Consider the following 18,551-nt stretch of genomic DNA (forward strand, 5'->3'; position numbering starts at 1 on the left):
AGAATAGAGGATCGCACTAAGAAGGGGCAGGGGAAGTGAAGATATCGATGCAGAACTTTGCACATTTATGTATTATATAATATAAATAAAGTTAAATACATAAATTGCGAGAGTATAAAATGTTCGGTTACACCCGAACTTAGCCTTTCCTTACTTGTTATTATTATTTTTGTTCAAATCAAGCTAAGTCTTTATTCTTCGGTGCAATATATTTTATTCGAACGATTCCACGGTTGTAGGCCGATATATTCAATCTGTGTACTTCAGCAGCGACTGAGGGCAGATTTCTCATCTTAAAGTGATTGATTAGAAGGCCGCAATGGGACCATTGACACGACCACAAAATGGTGTTAATCGAAAAGCTATACATTTTGTCCCAAATCGGATTATAACTTTTTAAGGCTCCATATACTGTACATGAGGGAGTCAGTACCTAAGGTAATATTTACCGAAAATATCGGTAAACATCTCAGTTAGTTATAAAAAGTTAGAGTGCATATTTTTCTTCTAATAATGTACCTCTTACCTAAAATCAGGAAATTCCTCCTGGTAAAATCTCCTAACAAAAATAATTTTCAAATTTCACGTGGGTTTTATACCGTATAATAAATCGGTAATTATTTGAAACATCTTAGTAGTTAATTGAATGTTTATTCTGGGATGTAATGTAGCATAATGGCGAAATTTGGTTAAATTGGTTCGGTAATTACCCCAACAATATACAATGCTTTCGGTTATTTTAGTGCACCTTATGCCAGATATATGAGTGAAATTGTGGGGGTCGAAAATCACTATATTGTGCATATTGTGGTCTGGATCGTTTGGAAAATATTTTCAGCTAACTTTATGCACGGGACTCATTTTATTCAGTAACTGATTCCATAACAGTACGTTTACCCAATTTTGTCAGCCATACGAAAGTATACCACTTTCAAAGTGTAACATAAGTATGTCTAGGGCTGTTAGACATACCGCAACTTTAAGACGTCCAACGTCCAATTTATGGTCGTCATAATCGACCTGCCTGACCACTCAATGATAACATTTTTTTTTTGTCCCGAATTGGACTTGGACAATATTTGGTTTCAACAGATTGGGTTTAGTGTCTGGGCTTCTGCAAGCGTGCTGGTGGTGGCCATGCCAAATAAATCGAGTTCCATTCATAATGGCAAAAAAATGTTGCGCTCTTATTGAAAAACCCTTTATCACTCTGAGATGTTCTATACCAAATTCAAAATTGTTTAACGTTTCATATAAAAATTAATCAATTTATATAATTTTTTTTAATTAGTTGTAATTTGTGGGCGTGACAATGTTCCAATCTGTAATACATCCTCCTCAGAACGCCCAGAAATACCAGATTTCAACACGATATTGCACTTTTCACTCTAGTATGAAGTATGAAGCTACTTGTACAGTTAAATATCTGAGCACATATTTATATATATATACATATGTGTATATTTTTGTGCATGTATGTAGCGTGTGTTTAACTTGGACCAATTTAACCTTAATTACCGCACATATGGCAATACCTTTGGGCTTTCGCAGGAACACGTTTTGTTGTGCGGTTGATCAACAGCTGCTGCTGCAGTAGCTACCTTGACTGCTACTGACTTTTGCTACTGTTGCTGTTGCTGGTGTTGGCAGAGTCACCATCGTCATTGACATGCATCCGCAGCATATGGGCTGCCCACGAAGGAAACAGCACTGAAGAAGGTGCGCTTATAGTGACCAGTTCGCAGGCAGCAAATGCAAGAGAACCGCACCTCCGTCGACTTCGTCTGTTGTTGTTGCTGCCGCTGTTGTTCGAGCTGTTGTTGTCTGGCACGAAACTGCCAAATTAATTTACCATAAAGTCACCGCCAGACAGTGGACGGCAGTGTGGAACAGGAGCCAAAAAAAGACGAAAAAAATTAAAAGGCGACATTAGCAACCGCAAGGCAAGGGTCAGAAAGCAGTGGAGTTGCGAACTTAACAGCTTGGCAGTCGCAGTTTTGGCGCACTGCGCTCGAAAGTGAAGACGTTCAGCGTGATAATGATGGACGCAACGTACAGGACACTACGTACTCGTAGTATATAGTCTACTGTATGATGCCGAAATATGCTCCCTTTCATGTGATTTTTTTCATTGTCGCCAATTTTTTTCATTTTCATGCCAAATAAATTATTCCTTTGTGTAGCTTATGTGCATGCATGTGCATGCATGTGCATGTGTAAAATGATATGCCAAGCGAAAAAACTCAATTTTTTTTTTTAATTTCTCCTTCTACCGTTTTTTATTTTTTTGCAAAACCTGGTAATAACATCAACTTCAAGTGTCGTTGGTCAGGCGCAGCTGCCGTCACTTTTTTTGCGCCATTTGACGCGGTTCGTACGGTCACGCTTTGTGCTGCAAGCTGTTGGCAAAAAGAGAGTGCAGGAAGAACATGCTGACAAAATGAACGCTTCGATAAGAGAAGAAGCACAAACTGCAACCCACTCATTGAAGGGTCAGCAGCTGAGACGCCGTCCGACATGGCGATTCAGGTGTGCGGTTGCGGTCAAGAGTAAGTGGCGCTGTCGCCGCCTTTGACGTGGTGCAGGTTAACTGTTGCAACAGCAACAACAACAACAACAATTAAAAGCGTTTGCTGCCAATTGTTGGCATTACTGCACTGTGTTGTTGACATTTTGCATAATTACAAAGCGACACTTGCACAATATGCTCAGTCTTTCAGCGCAATGCTCGCCTGTTATTAAATCGTAATTTTCCTATTTTTTATCCTTACTGCCGCCCGCTCGCCTCGCCTCGCCACGCTAAATGTCACACTGTGTTGATGTGTGCATTGCTGGCGTTGCACCCTCTAGCCAAGCTGCTGCCAGTGTTGCATAGCAAATGTGCGACTGTTTCGAGTGCTTACAAATTATGCAGGCAACGGAATTATTACCGCAGAAATTATGAAAATTATGTCAAGCTGTCATTATTTAGTGGAAAAGGTGTTTGAAATGATACCCTTTTGCCGCTGTAATGACAGTGTTTAAATTAAATTCAACCATTATGTGAACGAGTGCAAAAGGCACAGCGTCGAGTACTTAAGTGTGCTGCGGTGTCCTTAACAGTTATAATTGGTGCATCTTATGGCTTGTTGTTGTTTAATAATGTTGTTCTAGCGTCTAGCACAAAATGGACACACACCTTAAAGATTTCGAGTTTTGTGGTAAACATTTTAAATGACATGCGCAATAAGAGGTTTTAGATGATGTTTTGGGTGTGTTTCTCCAAATCTGAAAATTTGAAAAAATAATTGCGTTGAAAGGATAATATTGAGTTCGGTGATATCGATATTTGGAGTCAGAATTGGATGTAACGTTATTAATCCTTGTAAAGTATCAAATAAATAAATTTCTTTGCAACAAGCCCTTAGAACCGTGGGAAAGAACAATTGTTAAAACAACTTTGGTTCAGCTATAAGCTGCAAAATAGGTAGTCAGATATTAAAAAAGTAATAAAAAAAAATAAGTATCATATTCAAATAAGTCAACTAATAGAGTTTGTATACAGCCAAATTAATTGATTAATCAAAATTTGTATTGAACAACTCTTTTTTGCCTTTAACACTGACGGCTACACGATAACCGATCAGTGGCGGGTTAAATGATCAATTAGCTCCTGTGTAAAAATACAATTGCTATAGCTAATAAACAGAGACAATAAAGATACAAAGATACATTTTTTTATTTTAGAAAATTAAGATATAATTATCTCTTGCTCTCTCTACTCTCGTTATTTATATATTTTATTTCATTAAGATATCCTTATTAACCAATATTTGATGGTGTAAAACTCACCTGAAGTTTGAAAAGCCTAATATTAGGTATGTGGATGGTAGGAGATGTTATGGCTCGATTTTGTAGCACACAGACACACTATTAGCAGAAAAAGATTTGCTCTGAATAACTTTAAAATATCTGAAAGATTTATCGATATTTTCGGTAAAATGTATTCATATGCACTTTGGTATGCATGTTTGGTATCCGATTTTGACAATCTTTTGATGATGTAGGATTAAAGCAGATTTTATTGCGAAATCTACATTAGTTCTTAATTTATATCATTAACATCAGTATGTCAAAAATATGTTATGTATGAATGATAGAAATCAGTCAAGTACTTCTTGAGATATTGTTTTTGATAGGTCAACAAATATTTGGAGATATTTTCTCAAAGGAAGTGAATGAAATTTTATGATTTCTGCTGATATTTTAGGTACGTTTCGTCACAAGCTTCTTCCATTCAAAACAACTCTGATTTGTAATGTAACCGTTAGATTAAGATATTGTATAGTACATGGAAAAATTAGTATGATATTTCACCAAAACTCCAAGTAGTTTTAACTCTTACTCTGATAACTAAAATATTTCCCATTTTTGACTTCGATCGAGATCTATCACCCATGTGAATTCACATTAACTGTTTCTGGACTTCGGAGCGTAGAGAATGAAACAAAATATGTTAGTTTTCAAACAGACTGAACATGTTTCATTCTAGAATCTTCTTTTCTGTTTAAAGCCGAATTCATACTTGACGTCATACATAAGAAATATTTTTTAATTCAGGTTGTAAATTATTAAAACCTATAAGGAAATACCTTTTTCTTGTATACTAATTTGATATTTCTAATATTATGTGTCTTATCTAATGGATATTTGGATATTTGACATATGAGGTTATCAAAATGATAAAACATGTCTAAAATCTGTCGAATAAGACTTGAAAGTTTTGGAATAAGTGGTAATTATTATTCACTTATATCGTGTTCAACGGAATAATTTTGTTATTATTTTCAAAGAAAAATAACAAATCGAATGCCACTATTATCAAATTAATAATATATGATGCACAAATTTTTCTTTAAATCCAATATATGTGACTAAATTTTTCTAATATAAACTCATCTCAAGCCTACGAAAATTGTGACCTAGTGAGAGTATTCCCATATAATGGATCCACTTATGTATAACTTTACATATTAATATTCTCCAATTTCAAGTTTAGCATCTGAAAAACTTACAGGTGTACATATATACCTTATTAAAGCTAAAATTACTTAGTTGTGAACTTTAACAGTTCGCCGAGCATTTCCATGTTACCAGCAGAAAACTAATGCAACAAGCAAAAGTGTTATAAACTGTTGTGACCGGATTGTTAACAGACTGTTGTAAACATATTATACCAGTTCTCTAAACAACTTTACATATAACTGAGAGCGAGACTTCGCAGATGAGAAATGCGAGCTTATTTTCAACGCTATTACAAAAAACGTATAGTTTACTTTTAATAGTCAGCAAATTTGATTCTATAGGTTACTAAATTTCCGTTATACTTAAATAATGACATGACATTGAATGTACTAAGTGATCACTATGCGCCTTTTATACGCTTTTAATGGGATTATGAGCGGGTGCATGAGGTGTTTTTTCGATTTGTCTCAATTAAAGACAACCCACTCCTATTTCTACTACTTATAAAGCCTTTATAAATCCCCAGAGTGGCAAAAAAAGTCCTTGTTGAGATACTATTAGTCTAGTCTCAAATCATGTTTACCCATGAAGCTACTGTCAACAGTTAAAGTGTATAGCTTTGATATGTAGACTAATGTGATGGTCTGACCTTGTCCTGTCTATATTTTGGGATGTTCGTAGCCTCAAAATGATTGGATCATTTAATTCGACTACAAATATGTATATTCAACATAAACCAATTTATTATAAGCAAAAGTTTAAGGTCAATCTCTACAAATTAACACTCACACATTCTCCGAAGTATCAGTATGTGTGCTGTTTTACTTAGAGGGCCTCCCCCACCTTCGAAACCACAACTCTCACCAAACAAATTTGTTTCGACATTTAAGAATTTGTCAAACACCTTTTTAATTGTCCACATTAAAAACACATTTTCATGGAATGTCCGATGCTACGAAAAGTCACTTAATACAAACGAACCACTGCTCGAGATGTCGAGAAAAAGCTGTCTACAAAGTTCTCATTGGTTAATGCATGACGGGGCGACGGTGTACACAATTTGTCTTTTCGTAGACTCGCAATAACCAAAGCCGACAAATAGCACAATTCCGTCAGGCTACAACAACAATAACAACAACAACAGCAATACAACACCTTGCACGTTACTCAGCCGTTGCGCTGACAGACGTCGGCAAAAAAAAAATCAAAATCCCGCTACGCGCATAGTGAATGGCATGCATGTGTGAGTGCGTGAGGTGGTTAGTGTTGAAGCGTGGGCACGTGAATCTCATTCATGTTGTTGGTTTTGTTGTTGTTGTATTCGCTTGATGGAAATAACATCAATCGAGGCGGCTGTCAGTTGCATCGCAACTATAATTGAATATTGCTCTGCTATTAAGAGCGACTGCTGACATATTTGTTTGTGCGTACTTGGCGTGTCGAATGTATGCGTTTATACCACTCACACACATACACACATATCTACTTTCTTTGGAAAACTAAGATACCCAGCAAGAAATATTTAGCTGGATTAGTAAAAATGTATTTATGTATGTTTTACCTTGGAGTTCATCAAAACCATGGATACTCTTTCATAAACTTTTAGATTGAATGTGAATTACAAAACCGACATTGTAAAAATTCCGATAGTAATAATATCAAGAAAACTGAATATAGCACAGCACAGAGTATCTCCTGATGTTTTTTTTTTTGAGGGACTAGACTTTAGACTCGACTATATACAAACATATACTGAGACTATCTCCGAATCATTTGTTTTCTATCAAAACACCGTCCTTAAGAACTCGAGTTGTTTCGAAAAACTGGAGTAAACTTTATAATCTAACGCTCCTTTCTCTATCTAAATATCCTACGAAATATTGTTCTAAATACCAAGGCAACTCAATATTAAAATATTGAAAATTTTTAAATCGTATCCTTTATTATAAAGGTTTCATAAAAATGCAAACTAATTAACTTTAATTTCCCGCAGGGTATATTGCCATATGCATATCCAATAATTTCCAGAGTTATGTCTAAGTAATAGAGGCATAGCACACATATAAACTTAAAATGGAAATACAGCACTTTTGCGAGCGCGAGAAAGATTTTGAAATTTCGTTTGATGATGTGGGCCAGCGTTTTGTGAGGTGGGGTCTTAGGCGTTAAGTTTATTTATAACGGCTGCAATAAACTTTTATATCAACAGGCAGCAGGCGCAAGTGTCTGCCAGCCAGTAGTTCATTAGGTGAATGGGTGCACTGAGTTGGACTACTTAATAAAAAAACGACTATTTGTTGGTGTTGCCGCTAGCCTTGATTCATTAACAATGTGTGAAATTTCGTTATTCGTGGAGAGCAATTAGAAGAGTGGTAAGAGATATTTCATGGTTAGCATATGGGATTGTAATAACTAAAATTATTTCCAAAAATGTGTTCGTAAAGATATGTTATTTGGTGATCTGAAATGGTCAGAGCTCTTAGCCGTTAATCATTTCCAGATATATCAGATATATACGGATTAAAGGTCATAAAAAGGACGGAAAATATTATGTTATAATGTATGAACTCGTCTTTAGATCGCGACTAGTCTCACTTTCAATTAGCTTAAGAAGGTATCCTCGAGTTTAGAGTTAGGAAACTTTGCCTAAAAGTAAAGGATGATCTATTTTTTTTTTGTGCATTTTGTATTTTTATATGAAATATGAACATAGTCAGCGCTTTCAAGTTTAAATACATTAATTACACTTCATGAGTGGAAGATATCACTTTAAGACACCTATATACACCACGATCATCAAGCCCATAACCTCTAGTGAAGCGATGGCTTGGGTGCGACAGTAGGAAAACATTTAACAAAACTGCAGCGGTAGGCCTGGGTATGTATCACTGGTACTCTGCGAACGTGTCCGACCGCATTAATGGAGGCAATCCTGAACCTAACCCCACTCCACATGATGGTTGGCTCTACGGCAAACAGTACTTTACTGTCCCTGAGGAAACCAGGACAAGGTAACAGCAGGATGGTAAACGCCCGACAATTGGAGATCATAGGAGAAAAGTTAGAATGGCTCTCCTTCCAAGGGACCACATTACCAAAAAGGTGCACTTTGAAAGATAACATTGAATAATAAAAGGGATTGGGAGGATTCCTCCCTTAAGGAAGTTATAAGCAGAAGAATCCAGCAATGGTACACTGATGGGTCTAAGACCACAGATGCTATAGGTGCCGGGCTCACGGGACCACGTATCAAGCTGTCGGTGCCCATGGGACATTTTCCCAGTATTTTTCAAGCTGAGGTCTATGCTTTTAGCAAATGTGCTGAAGTAATATTGGACAGGAGCCATCACGGTGAACGAATTAACATCAACCACTGATAGCCAGGCGGCTCTCCAGGCACTGTCATCCTTCGAAAAAAACCGGGGTTGGGGTACCAGAGCACAGAGGCATACACGCCAGACCGATGGGGTCGGAGCTCTTCATTGCTGTTGGTGCGCAAGTCTTCAGAAATCGACTACTAGAAGACGAACTGGTAAGTAGGAATCGCATCAACAGGTCTCATCTAAGGCTCCATAACCGACAAGGCTACGCCACAAATGTGTAACTAGAGCAAGTAGAATACATACTGACTTCATATGAAAATATCCATAATAATACATATTCATATATTTAGATATACATTTATCTACGCTTAGTAGACAGCAATTACTTGATTGACAATTAACGTTGACAGACATAACAGGCTACGCCGAAAGTACTATTGTCACTGTCACAACCAACTAGTTAAATGATTTGTACCAAAATGTAGGCTGTTTTGAAGTCAATCTATATCAAAGATATCTAATATAACAATATACATACATACATACATGTAAAAATGTGTGAACGAATGCGGATAATATTGCTGGAAATCTCATAGCGGCACATGTTTGTTTTGCGTTTGATGCTTGATCCACTGACATCGCACATAAATGTCAATTTGTATGTTTCTAGCGTAATAGTGGGTGGTGTGGCTTAGATACCGTACAGATGGGTCATTTTAAAAAGGAATTGTAGGGATGTTAAAAAGCAGCTAGCGTCCGATAAAATGCTTAGTCTGATCGCGTGCACACCAATGGGACCAGGGAAAAGTTAACTTTACTGAGGACACACAGTGCGATTTATCATGGACCAGAAGGATTTGGCGACAGCGCAAGTGCTAGTGATTGTCCAGCGCTTGTTCAGTTCAGCTAAGGCCCAACCGACCAGTAGAAAACTACAAGAGGAATGTTATGGTTCTACTTGCTGTCTCTCTATTGTGGGTGAGACTGACGTACCTTGCCTAACCTAGCAAACTAACCTCTGTTATTATATAAATATTTATAGGCATGGAAAATCGATTGACAAATCTTTGGTGTACACACTTGCTCTAACTTTAAGCTCTAGCTTCAATGCATAATAATGTTGTTTACTAATCCTTTACCATGTCCGCATGAATCGAGATGAAAATAATTGCATGTGTATCCCAAAATATATTTGCTAAAATCTTGCCGGATGACCATTGTGTTTTCAGTGGCTCTGGATAATTCGTTCGACTTTCAGCGGGCAACAATCATTCATTAGACCGCCGAGGACTAGGAATCAGCATTGTTTGAAATACCAATGAAGCTTACTTACTCATTCAATTCCCGTTTTAGTTCACCCAACACAACTTCATGAGTTTTCCCGATTTTCCAATAAAATTGGTGTTACTGCCCTATGTGGCCTTCTCCGAGCGGGGTTCAACATTTGTGATGAAAAAAGTACGATGAAATTCAGCACAGCAGTGTTGGACCATTGAATATGATGGTACAGGTTTGCCGAGCGAATGTCTTGCAGTTCAGGGTGTTTTTTTCGGCTTTATCAAAACACCAAATCCGCTGTAAACTAAATCTGCAGAGTTAGGCTCACTTTCGGGCCCATAACTTACGAATGAGTGGACGAAATGTAGTGAAACATATTGCTATCTCAACAAAAGGCAAAGCTTTCTCTGTCCATACAACAACAATTATTACAGCTTTTCGATAAAAAATTAAAAGCGAAGCACATTTGAATATCTCCCATCCTGTATATTTTTATGGACATGAGTATATGAATTAGTCGGTGTTCAAAGTCAATGACGTAAATTAATATTCACACACACACATACACTCTCACCGATAGTGTGACCAATATGGACAACGCCTGTTGGCGCCAGCTGAACCCACATTTTTCTATTTCCATACATGTATGTACATATGTATGTATCAATGAGCCAGTTGTTGCACTGTACATAAGCTTTGCCTCAATGAGGCATTTGTTGTTTATCAAAATATTGATGGACGTGTGCATACCGCGCTGCGGCATCATGTCTAACAGATACATTACACGTTTGCACACATAGTTATACATACAAATTTGATTTTTGTTTGTATTCCCCACTTGCCGGCTGGCAGCAGCCCAGGTACCGCAACATATTGATATGCCACATACATACATACATATATATGTACATAAATTTCTATGCGAATGTTTATCGCTATGCGCTTACAAACAAATAATCGCTGGTAATAAAATGCCAAAAGCGTGCCACATGTTGGCCCTGTTGCATGTTGCTTGCTGCTTTTATTCATCAGCAACAGCAATTCATATCAGCAGTATTGAGTATTTATGGCTATGAGCGTGTAGGTAAAATGTAACTACCAGCTTGAGTTTACATTTATACATTTACGAGTATGGAAGATTGTTGCACAAACCCGCTGCTTATGTTTGTAGAAACTCCATCACTCGTGTTGATTGTTGACTGTTGGCGGTTGACTTGAATTCTTCAATACTACGGAATTTATGCAACTTTTCAAATTCAAATTTGGTTTGTTTGCACAATTGCTGTTATTGTTGTTGGTTTTTATTGCTGCTTTCTTTTAGTAAAGGTATGTAATAGCAGAGAAGTGACAGCAAATAGATTTGCATGCATGGCACGTTGTTATGTTTGTAGTTGGTGTAAAAGCTGCTAAAATGCTCAAATAATCGTTTATTGACTAAGTATACTGATAGTTTGATGGCTTCTCATACTTACTTACTTAAATTACAATTACATTGTTGTTGTACAACAAAAAGTTGGTAAGATACGGTGTATATGTTTGTTCTTATATTATTATTGAAGTTCATACATTTCCTTAAGCATTCAGAATAAAAAACAGTAATTAGTTCCACTCCTAAGAATTTTCCTCTCAATATACTCGTTCCGTATGTGCTTCTCCCATGCGTCCAATCTGGTCGCAAATAAGTCTAAATAGTTTAGAAGATTAGTCTTAGAAGAACCAGGTAAAATACAACCTATATTTTTTGTATATTGTATGTACGAAGCTTTAACACAAACCAAAATGTATCAGAGGTTTAATGAAATATTTATTTTCTATACTGAACTTATTTTTGCTTCTTCTAGATCGAGGATCTTTATTAAAGGTAGTACTCAATATATCAGCAGAGCAACCTATTATCTTGAAAATTCATACAATCGACACCAACTCTGGCACTTAACGTCTTACTGCATATAGTACACGTGGACATATTTGGAAGGTGCATCGTCTCGAAAGGTGCTATCAGACTCAGGGAATCCGGGTTTTTAGAGAATCAAGAATCCTCGCAGACTTTGACATCATCCCAAGGTTATTGGATCACCACCATGTCGCCTAGCCTAACCCTGGAAACAACTTTTCTACTCTCTCTTCAAGGGACGTTTGGGTGGGATGGAGTCGCTGGACGAGAAGTGCGGTGAGCTTATTCACGGATGGATCGAAGATGGCGGGAAAGGAAGGTGGGGGAGTTTACTGTCGGAAACTTCGCATCAATTGCTGGTGGACAGGTGGGTCTTAGCTGTGCTGGGCAAATGTTGTCATTAGCAATAGTACATATTCTTCTGGCCGCAGGTATATCGCAAGAGATCTACCGAGCTCTTCGCCCACAGTAAAATTCATCTCTCCTTAGTCGTAGAGGTCCTAATTGCTCATTGTCCCATCGGTATCATCACTTTCTTTTGGAATGTCCCGCCCTTGCTAGATCAAGAAAAAGATATTTCGGATCCCACTTTTTCGAACAACTGCGCGAATAGTGGATATAGAAGTGAAAAATCTCTGCATATTTGTAGTTGGTTCAAGACGCTATGTCGAATCCTTATACCTAATCAAGGGGATAGTTTTAACCTGGCTTCACAAACGACTGTCTTTCATAGCCTACGTAAGTTTTGCTCTGTGGAACAGCCTTACAACCTAACCTAACACTATTTTTTGGAGAATAAGTGAGAATAGCTCTACCGACTGCGGTAAAATATATGTTTCATATCGCATATGAGGTTGTATGGACTATAAAACAAGTTTTGACATGAGTTGTGGCGATATCTTTGTTCTTTCTTTTTCAATACCAATTCTACGTACTTTTAAATATCTGTTTTAACTTTAAACATTGTTTCAATGAAAATTAAGTAGAACCGCATACTTCAGTTTTTGCGTTTACAGATGGCATGTCAGCGAAATTTGTAACGCTTAAACCTATTATATTGGTTAGGCAATGAGTTGACTTGAGCACGCACCCTAAAACATTAGAACATATGCTAAATAGCCGCAACGAAAAAGCATTGCACGTGACATTTACACTAAAATATAAACAAACTGTAGAAGTACACAAGTCATTAATATGCTTATTACATAAAAATAATCAAACAGACAGGTCAAACAGTCAATGAAGCATAAAAAACACCTTGAAGCGATTTTATAATTCCACACCCAATACAAAGGCAGACGAAAAACGTTCATTATGTTTTGTGGCATGCGTCAGTGACGTTTTCTAATGACACTTCCGCTCAATAATTGACAAATTATGTAGATAAATGACAAATTATATTGGACAATATTACAGGTGCGTTCTAAAATTTACGGTAAATTAGTTCGTTTCTGTTTTGTTTTTATAGAACGCTTTATGAAGTTTATTATATAAAATGTATAAATAAATAGCGTTTCTAAGCGGTTGGCCTTAATGAAAAATATTTAAAAAAATCAAGGAAGGGCTATGTTCGGATGTAACCGAACATTTTATACTCTCCCAAGTTATTTATTAATTATTATTAAAATAACACAGAATCCGACATAGAGTCCACTATAATATCGAGTATATATAGTATTTGTGGGCTCTAAAATTGTGCTATAGGGAAATTAGGCCTGTTTGTAAACCGATTACCGCTTTTCAAACTTTGCTATTAGGATGACAAGGAAATGATATGAACCGAATTTTGTTGAAATTGGTCGAGTAATTTCTGAGATATGGTTTTTAAAATTTTTGTAAAGAATTTTTAAGGCAAACCTTTGCCGTTTGTGGTGGTTTCCTTACTGAATTAAAGCATTTTTAGCACATTTAGAATGTTCGGCATAACCTTTGTATGGGAAGTGGAAGTATGTATGATACCACTCTAAAGAGATTGGTTGACATAGTTTTAGTAGTTTACGAGATATGTACTAGAAACTTAGTAGGAGGCGGGGCCACGCCTACTTTCGCAAAAAATATTACATCCAAGTATGCCCCTTCCTAGTGCGATCCTTTTATATCTTTACGGACGGACAGTCCAACGGTTCGTGAATAAAAATATTATACTCTTATAGCAACTTTGTTGAGAGAGTATAAAATCAATAAAATGAGATTCAACTTATTTGAGTATTCTCCAAATTCGACGCTCATCTAAATATATATATTTGGTAGGAAAGAAATTACCCCTTTACAGAAAAATTGTAAAGTAAAATATCCATTTTACAATAAAAACTTAATCGAAAAGTTGAAATATCACTATAATTCTGTTAAGTAAAAGGCATTGACAACATTTGTTTTTCACACTCTCATGCGTTTCGTTATTAGAAAACAGAATCATTTTTATTTTTGTTCACCTGGTGTTGAGTCGCTATTGCCTTATCGTAATATATCATGGCAAAAGTTATTATGTCATGATATGGTCGTTGCCTTGCTGTAATATGTATGTAATTCATCATCTGCAAAAGAAAAATTATTTCACCAGTTTTATTTGCTTAGTATCCCCTTTTTTGCACGACAAGCTGCATGTAAGGCGAAAAATTAGAAGTTAGTGGAAAACCATTGTTGTAATAAAATATATATGAAGAGTTGTAAAAAGATTCTTATTAAGAGTAGCATAGCGACACGGTGTGTTATAAGCGACCGTACTGTCAAATTTCCATAAAGAAAGCACTCCAAAACTTTTCTTCTTTCGTGCATGACGTCATGAACTGCGAAAAAAGTAACAGTGCGAAACGGTCTCTATTTATTATATTATTGTTAAATATAACTGCTCCATCAGCTCTTATTAAAGCAAATTTAACGGTAACTTCCCTCAACTCTAGCTTAAAGCTAATTTACTCAAAAATGATTCAAATTAGCCAACGTTGTTTGTTATTAATAATCACTTAAGAAAATTAATTTTATTAAAAGTTTACATGACAAACCGAGAGTGAAAAACAAAAATATGCTAGACAGTTTCGGCAAAAAGTTTGAAAAGTACATTTAAATCACATTAGCTTCGTGACAGCTGATCCAAATATGGGAAAGTGAATTTTGTGAGTCAAGTGCCGAAATCGAGCAGCTTCAGATTTGCGTCATATGCTTATCATATAAAACTAAATGCTAAATTCAGGCATCAACTTTACGAAACAGTTTTAAATTTCTTAAAAGTGCAAATATTTTAAGTAATTTAATTTAAGTTGTGATATCAGTAGATCAGGCAGTAATGTAAGATGTGGTAGTTTTATCTCTTCTTTTTTAAAAAACTTAATTGCGGTCATATCCCTTTCATCCTTCGCAACCAGAAACCCGCTTTCAAAAAGTTGATGGTTTGTTCACATGGCATACTCGTATGACCTTGTAACATCGCCTACGTAACACATTACATAACACGCATCACTCTCAATCACCCTTGACACCTACAGCACACAACACACCAACCCACGAATATGTATTTACCAGCCAAGATACAAAAAGGTTGCATCCGATAGGGAAGAGCTTCTTTTTCGTTTCAACACATGAATCAGAAGCTTCGACATATTTTTAAACATCGTTGCCATTACCAGCCGCCATCCGGTTATCGAAGTCAAAGTTCCGATTGTTATACGAAGTGGATTATTCGCGAGTCGTGTGGAGACAATTTGTAAATCAAATAAAAGCAACCAAGGGTTGTCTAAAGAATAAATAAAACTATGTAAAACCGATTTTAAGAAAAAGGTAATCAGTGCGTTTTTTTTTTTTGCATACAATTCCTCTTTTTTGATCTATATATCTAGTACAAGTAAGTATATTTGAAAACTATACATAAGATAAAAAAAATTATCGATTTAAATTGCTCAACATTAACTGTCTCCAGCAATTTTGTGTTGGTCGTATCATCATTTGCGCAAACACTATCAATTCACGTCTTTCTATGTCAACCCATTTCAATCCGAACTTATCATCTCCGTACAGACCATTCAAGTTACTGAGAATTAAAAGATATAATAGCAAGAATCCTCAAAAATGAAAAATTGTTTTTACCTTCTATAACAACTGCGGAACCACCAACCACCCTTAAAAATCATTGCACAATTATCTTTATAAATATCATTATCACGATCGTACGTTGAAAATTTCATGCTTAAATGAGTTCTTAAGCCATTGCCAGCATTGCCGCTATATTTACCAATATTCTTCAAAGCGTAGTCCTCAGATTCATCAGCGATAACAAACTCTGAATATTTCACAAAGTAAGTTTCGCCACTATCAATTTGTAGTTGAATATACAACTCTTGTTCACAGCTGCTGGTGAGCGCGTGTAGTTGTTCCAAACCGAACCAATAGTCACCCTTTAAGTCGCCGAATCCCTTCTTATAGTCCTGCCAGTTTCTATTAAAATCCACTGAGTTACTTTGACGACGTTGAATTACTAACCATCCTCCAGAATCGACGTTTTCTTCACAAAACACCTCCAAGCCTGTGATATTCATCTTTTCGAGCTTAATTTTATAGACGCCACTATTCAAGCTGTTGGCAGCTGCTTCCATACAACTCGATGGATTTGTTGCTCTGAAATTAACATTTAATAAGTGTGTGTTCTATACAGCATAACTGGTTTTTACAGCTTAACAGTTTTAAGAGTTTCAGAAATAGTTAATAATTTTTACCGATTCGCAATAATTTGCTCTTCGATATTAGCTTCCGTGGTGACGATTTGATCTTCACTCATTCCTTCATCCTCGACAGCTAATTTCACTGTACAATTGCAATCACATTTACACACTGTGCACGTATCATTATCGTAACTGAAACTCAATCTAATTTGCAAAATTAAAAAATAATTCAGCACAGCAATGAAATTAAAGCGAGACATTTTGCCACCAGTTGTGTGGATTGTGTGGATGCCGAACTATGACTGACCCTTTCTGAAAATGTTTTAAAGTGAAATAACTAAACTGCATTATGAGTACATTATATATATATTTGAGTGCTACGATAAACATTTGTACTGACTCAGCTTGGTGAGTTAGAATTTGCATTGCATCAAAACTTAATGATACCGCAATAAAAATAATTCGGTTTTATATAATACATAATACATAATAAATTTTTTTGCTTAAAAATCCGACTCTTGCAGTTAGCTGCTAAAAATTTGATGGTGGAAACGCCATTATAATTTCAAAATCCCGTCATTTGTTATCAGAATTGTTTCATACTTCTAAAGTGAATATTTTTGAAATGAGTGTGAATCCGTTATATAAAAACAAAAATTAGAATGCAACAAACTTGCCGCGACACATACAAAGAGTAGGAGTTTCAAAGTATTTATAATCAATATTGTGATTGCAATATATACAGAAATAATTTCATACAAGATTTTTTTAGCAGTCTGCAGGTGTCCACTCCGCAACACTCGTCTTTTGATGTTTTCTAGTATGTCACGCATCTTAAGCATTACAGCTTATCCCTCCATATCAATATACAATATTTATATTTGTTTATTTATTGTATTTTCTTCTTGACGCAGAATTACAAGATAACTAAAAAACTATGTTTTGGAATTAATGAATATAGTAGTGGTTACTCTGGCAGAAACCAGAACGTTTTGAATGCAAATAGTTAAAATATAATATTTTCCTTAGACATATCAATTTAAATTGCTCAACGCCAATCGTCTAAAGCAGTTTTCGGTTGGTCGTATCATCATTTGCGCTAACGTTACCGATATATCGCTTATCATCTTTTTCGGACTGATAAACTCCACATTATCTCCGTTCGGACTGATAAACTCCACATTATCTCCGTCGTGTCCATTTAAGTTACTGCAAAATGAAACATAATTTCCGCTATAATATAATATCCCAAATCCTTCAAAGCGTAGTCCTCAGCTTCATCTGCAATAACAAATTCGGAATATTTTGCAAACTCTACCGCGCCATTAATTCTTTCCACTTCAATATACAACTCCTGTTCACAGCTGCTGGTGAGCGCGTGCAATTTTTCCAAACCGAACCAATAGTCTCCCGTTAAGTCGCCGAATCCCTTCTTATAGTCACTCCATTTTCTATTAAAATTTTGTGAGAAACGTCGACGACGTTGAATTACTAACCATCCACCGGAATCTACTTTCTCTTCACAAAACACATCCAATTCGGTGATATTCATCTTTTCGAGTTTAATTTTATAAACGCCACTTTTCAAGCTGTTAGCGGCTGCTTCCATACAACTCGATGGTTTTGCTTCCCTACAACTAGATGGATTTGATGCTCTGAAATAAACATTTAATAACTGTAAGTACTGCTCCATAACTCTTTAAAAGCGCCTTATATACTTGAACATTTTATTTATTATTTTACTTTCAAGACATGCCATAATAGTTAATAATTTTTACCGATTCCCAAGTAACTGCTTTTCAATATTGGAAATTTTGTCTGTACTTTTTCGCACCTCTTCTAATTCCTTCATAAATTTCTTAACGAGATCTATTTCCACATCACAATTGCAATCGCACACGGTACTCGTATCATTATATTGACCAAATCCAAATTTAATTTGCGAAATTAAAATAAAATTCACGAAAATAAAGAAAGCAAAGCGAGACATTTTGCCGCGAAATGCACGTACTCTTTGGACGTCGAATTGAAACTAACACTTGGTACTTAAGTGTGGATTAAAGTGAAATAATCTACATAATTTATACTTAATTAGATTTGTAGAAACGCGTGTGAAGCTTTTTATAAACGTAAAATCATTCATAAAAGCGTACAAAAGCACGGCGCAGCAATTAGAATTTTATAATGAGTGCCCCAAAATACAGTAGCGGACAAAAAATCAGGGACACTTACATACAGTGACTTTAAATCGATCGGAGGATGGAGTCAAAGTCGAGCTAAAGTGAGAAGGCGAAACCCGCTTATGCGGTTGTGCGTAGGGTTTGGGACCCTCCACATAAAAACACCCCCCAATGAAAAGGAAGAAACAGCCTCGGATGAGAGACCCCAATTTTGATGACG

General features: G+C 36.1%; 2 protein-coding genes across 3 annotated transcripts; both read right to left on the bottom strand.

Moving 5' to 3' along the window:
- Window positions 1-15,313: 15,313 nt before the first annotated feature.
- On the bottom strand, window positions 15,314-18,182 carry LOC105216909 (angiopoietin-related protein 1-like). Of its 2 annotated transcripts, none has more exons than XM_054227724.1 (4): window positions 17,986-18,182; window positions 16,206-17,806; window positions 15,580-16,107; window positions 15,314-15,523 (listed from the first exon to the last, which is right to left on the bottom strand). In XM_054227724.1, exons 2-4 carry the CDS (start codon window positions 16,409-16,411, stop codon window positions 15,376-15,378), a joined length of 882 nt encoding a protein of 293 aa, XP_054083699.1. In that variant the 5' UTR covers window positions 16,412-17,806; window positions 17,986-18,182; the 3' UTR covers window positions 15,314-15,375. The 2 variants fall into 2 exon arrangements, with proteins under 2 accessions (XP_054083699.1, XP_011189963.2); XM_011191661.3 differs by having other exon boundaries at window positions 17,930-18,182.
- On the bottom strand, window positions 17,186-17,703 carry LOC105216910 (fibrinogen C domain-containing protein 1). Its single transcript, XM_054226569.1, has 2 exons — window positions 17,465-17,703; window positions 17,186-17,360 (listed from the first exon to the last, which is right to left on the bottom strand). The coding sequence occupies exons 1-2, from the start codon at window positions 17,701-17,703 to the stop codon at window positions 17,186-17,188; spliced, it is 414 nt and encodes a 137-aa protein (XP_054082544.1).
- Window positions 18,183-18,551: the final 369 nt, after the last annotated feature.

This window comes from Zeugodacus cucurbitae, chromosome 3, assembly GCF_028554725.1.
Source record: "Zeugodacus cucurbitae isolate PBARC_wt_2022May chromosome 3, idZeuCucr1.2, whole genome shotgun sequence".
NCBI lineage: Eukaryota > Metazoa > Arthropoda > Insecta > Diptera > Tephritidae > Zeugodacus > Zeugodacus cucurbitae.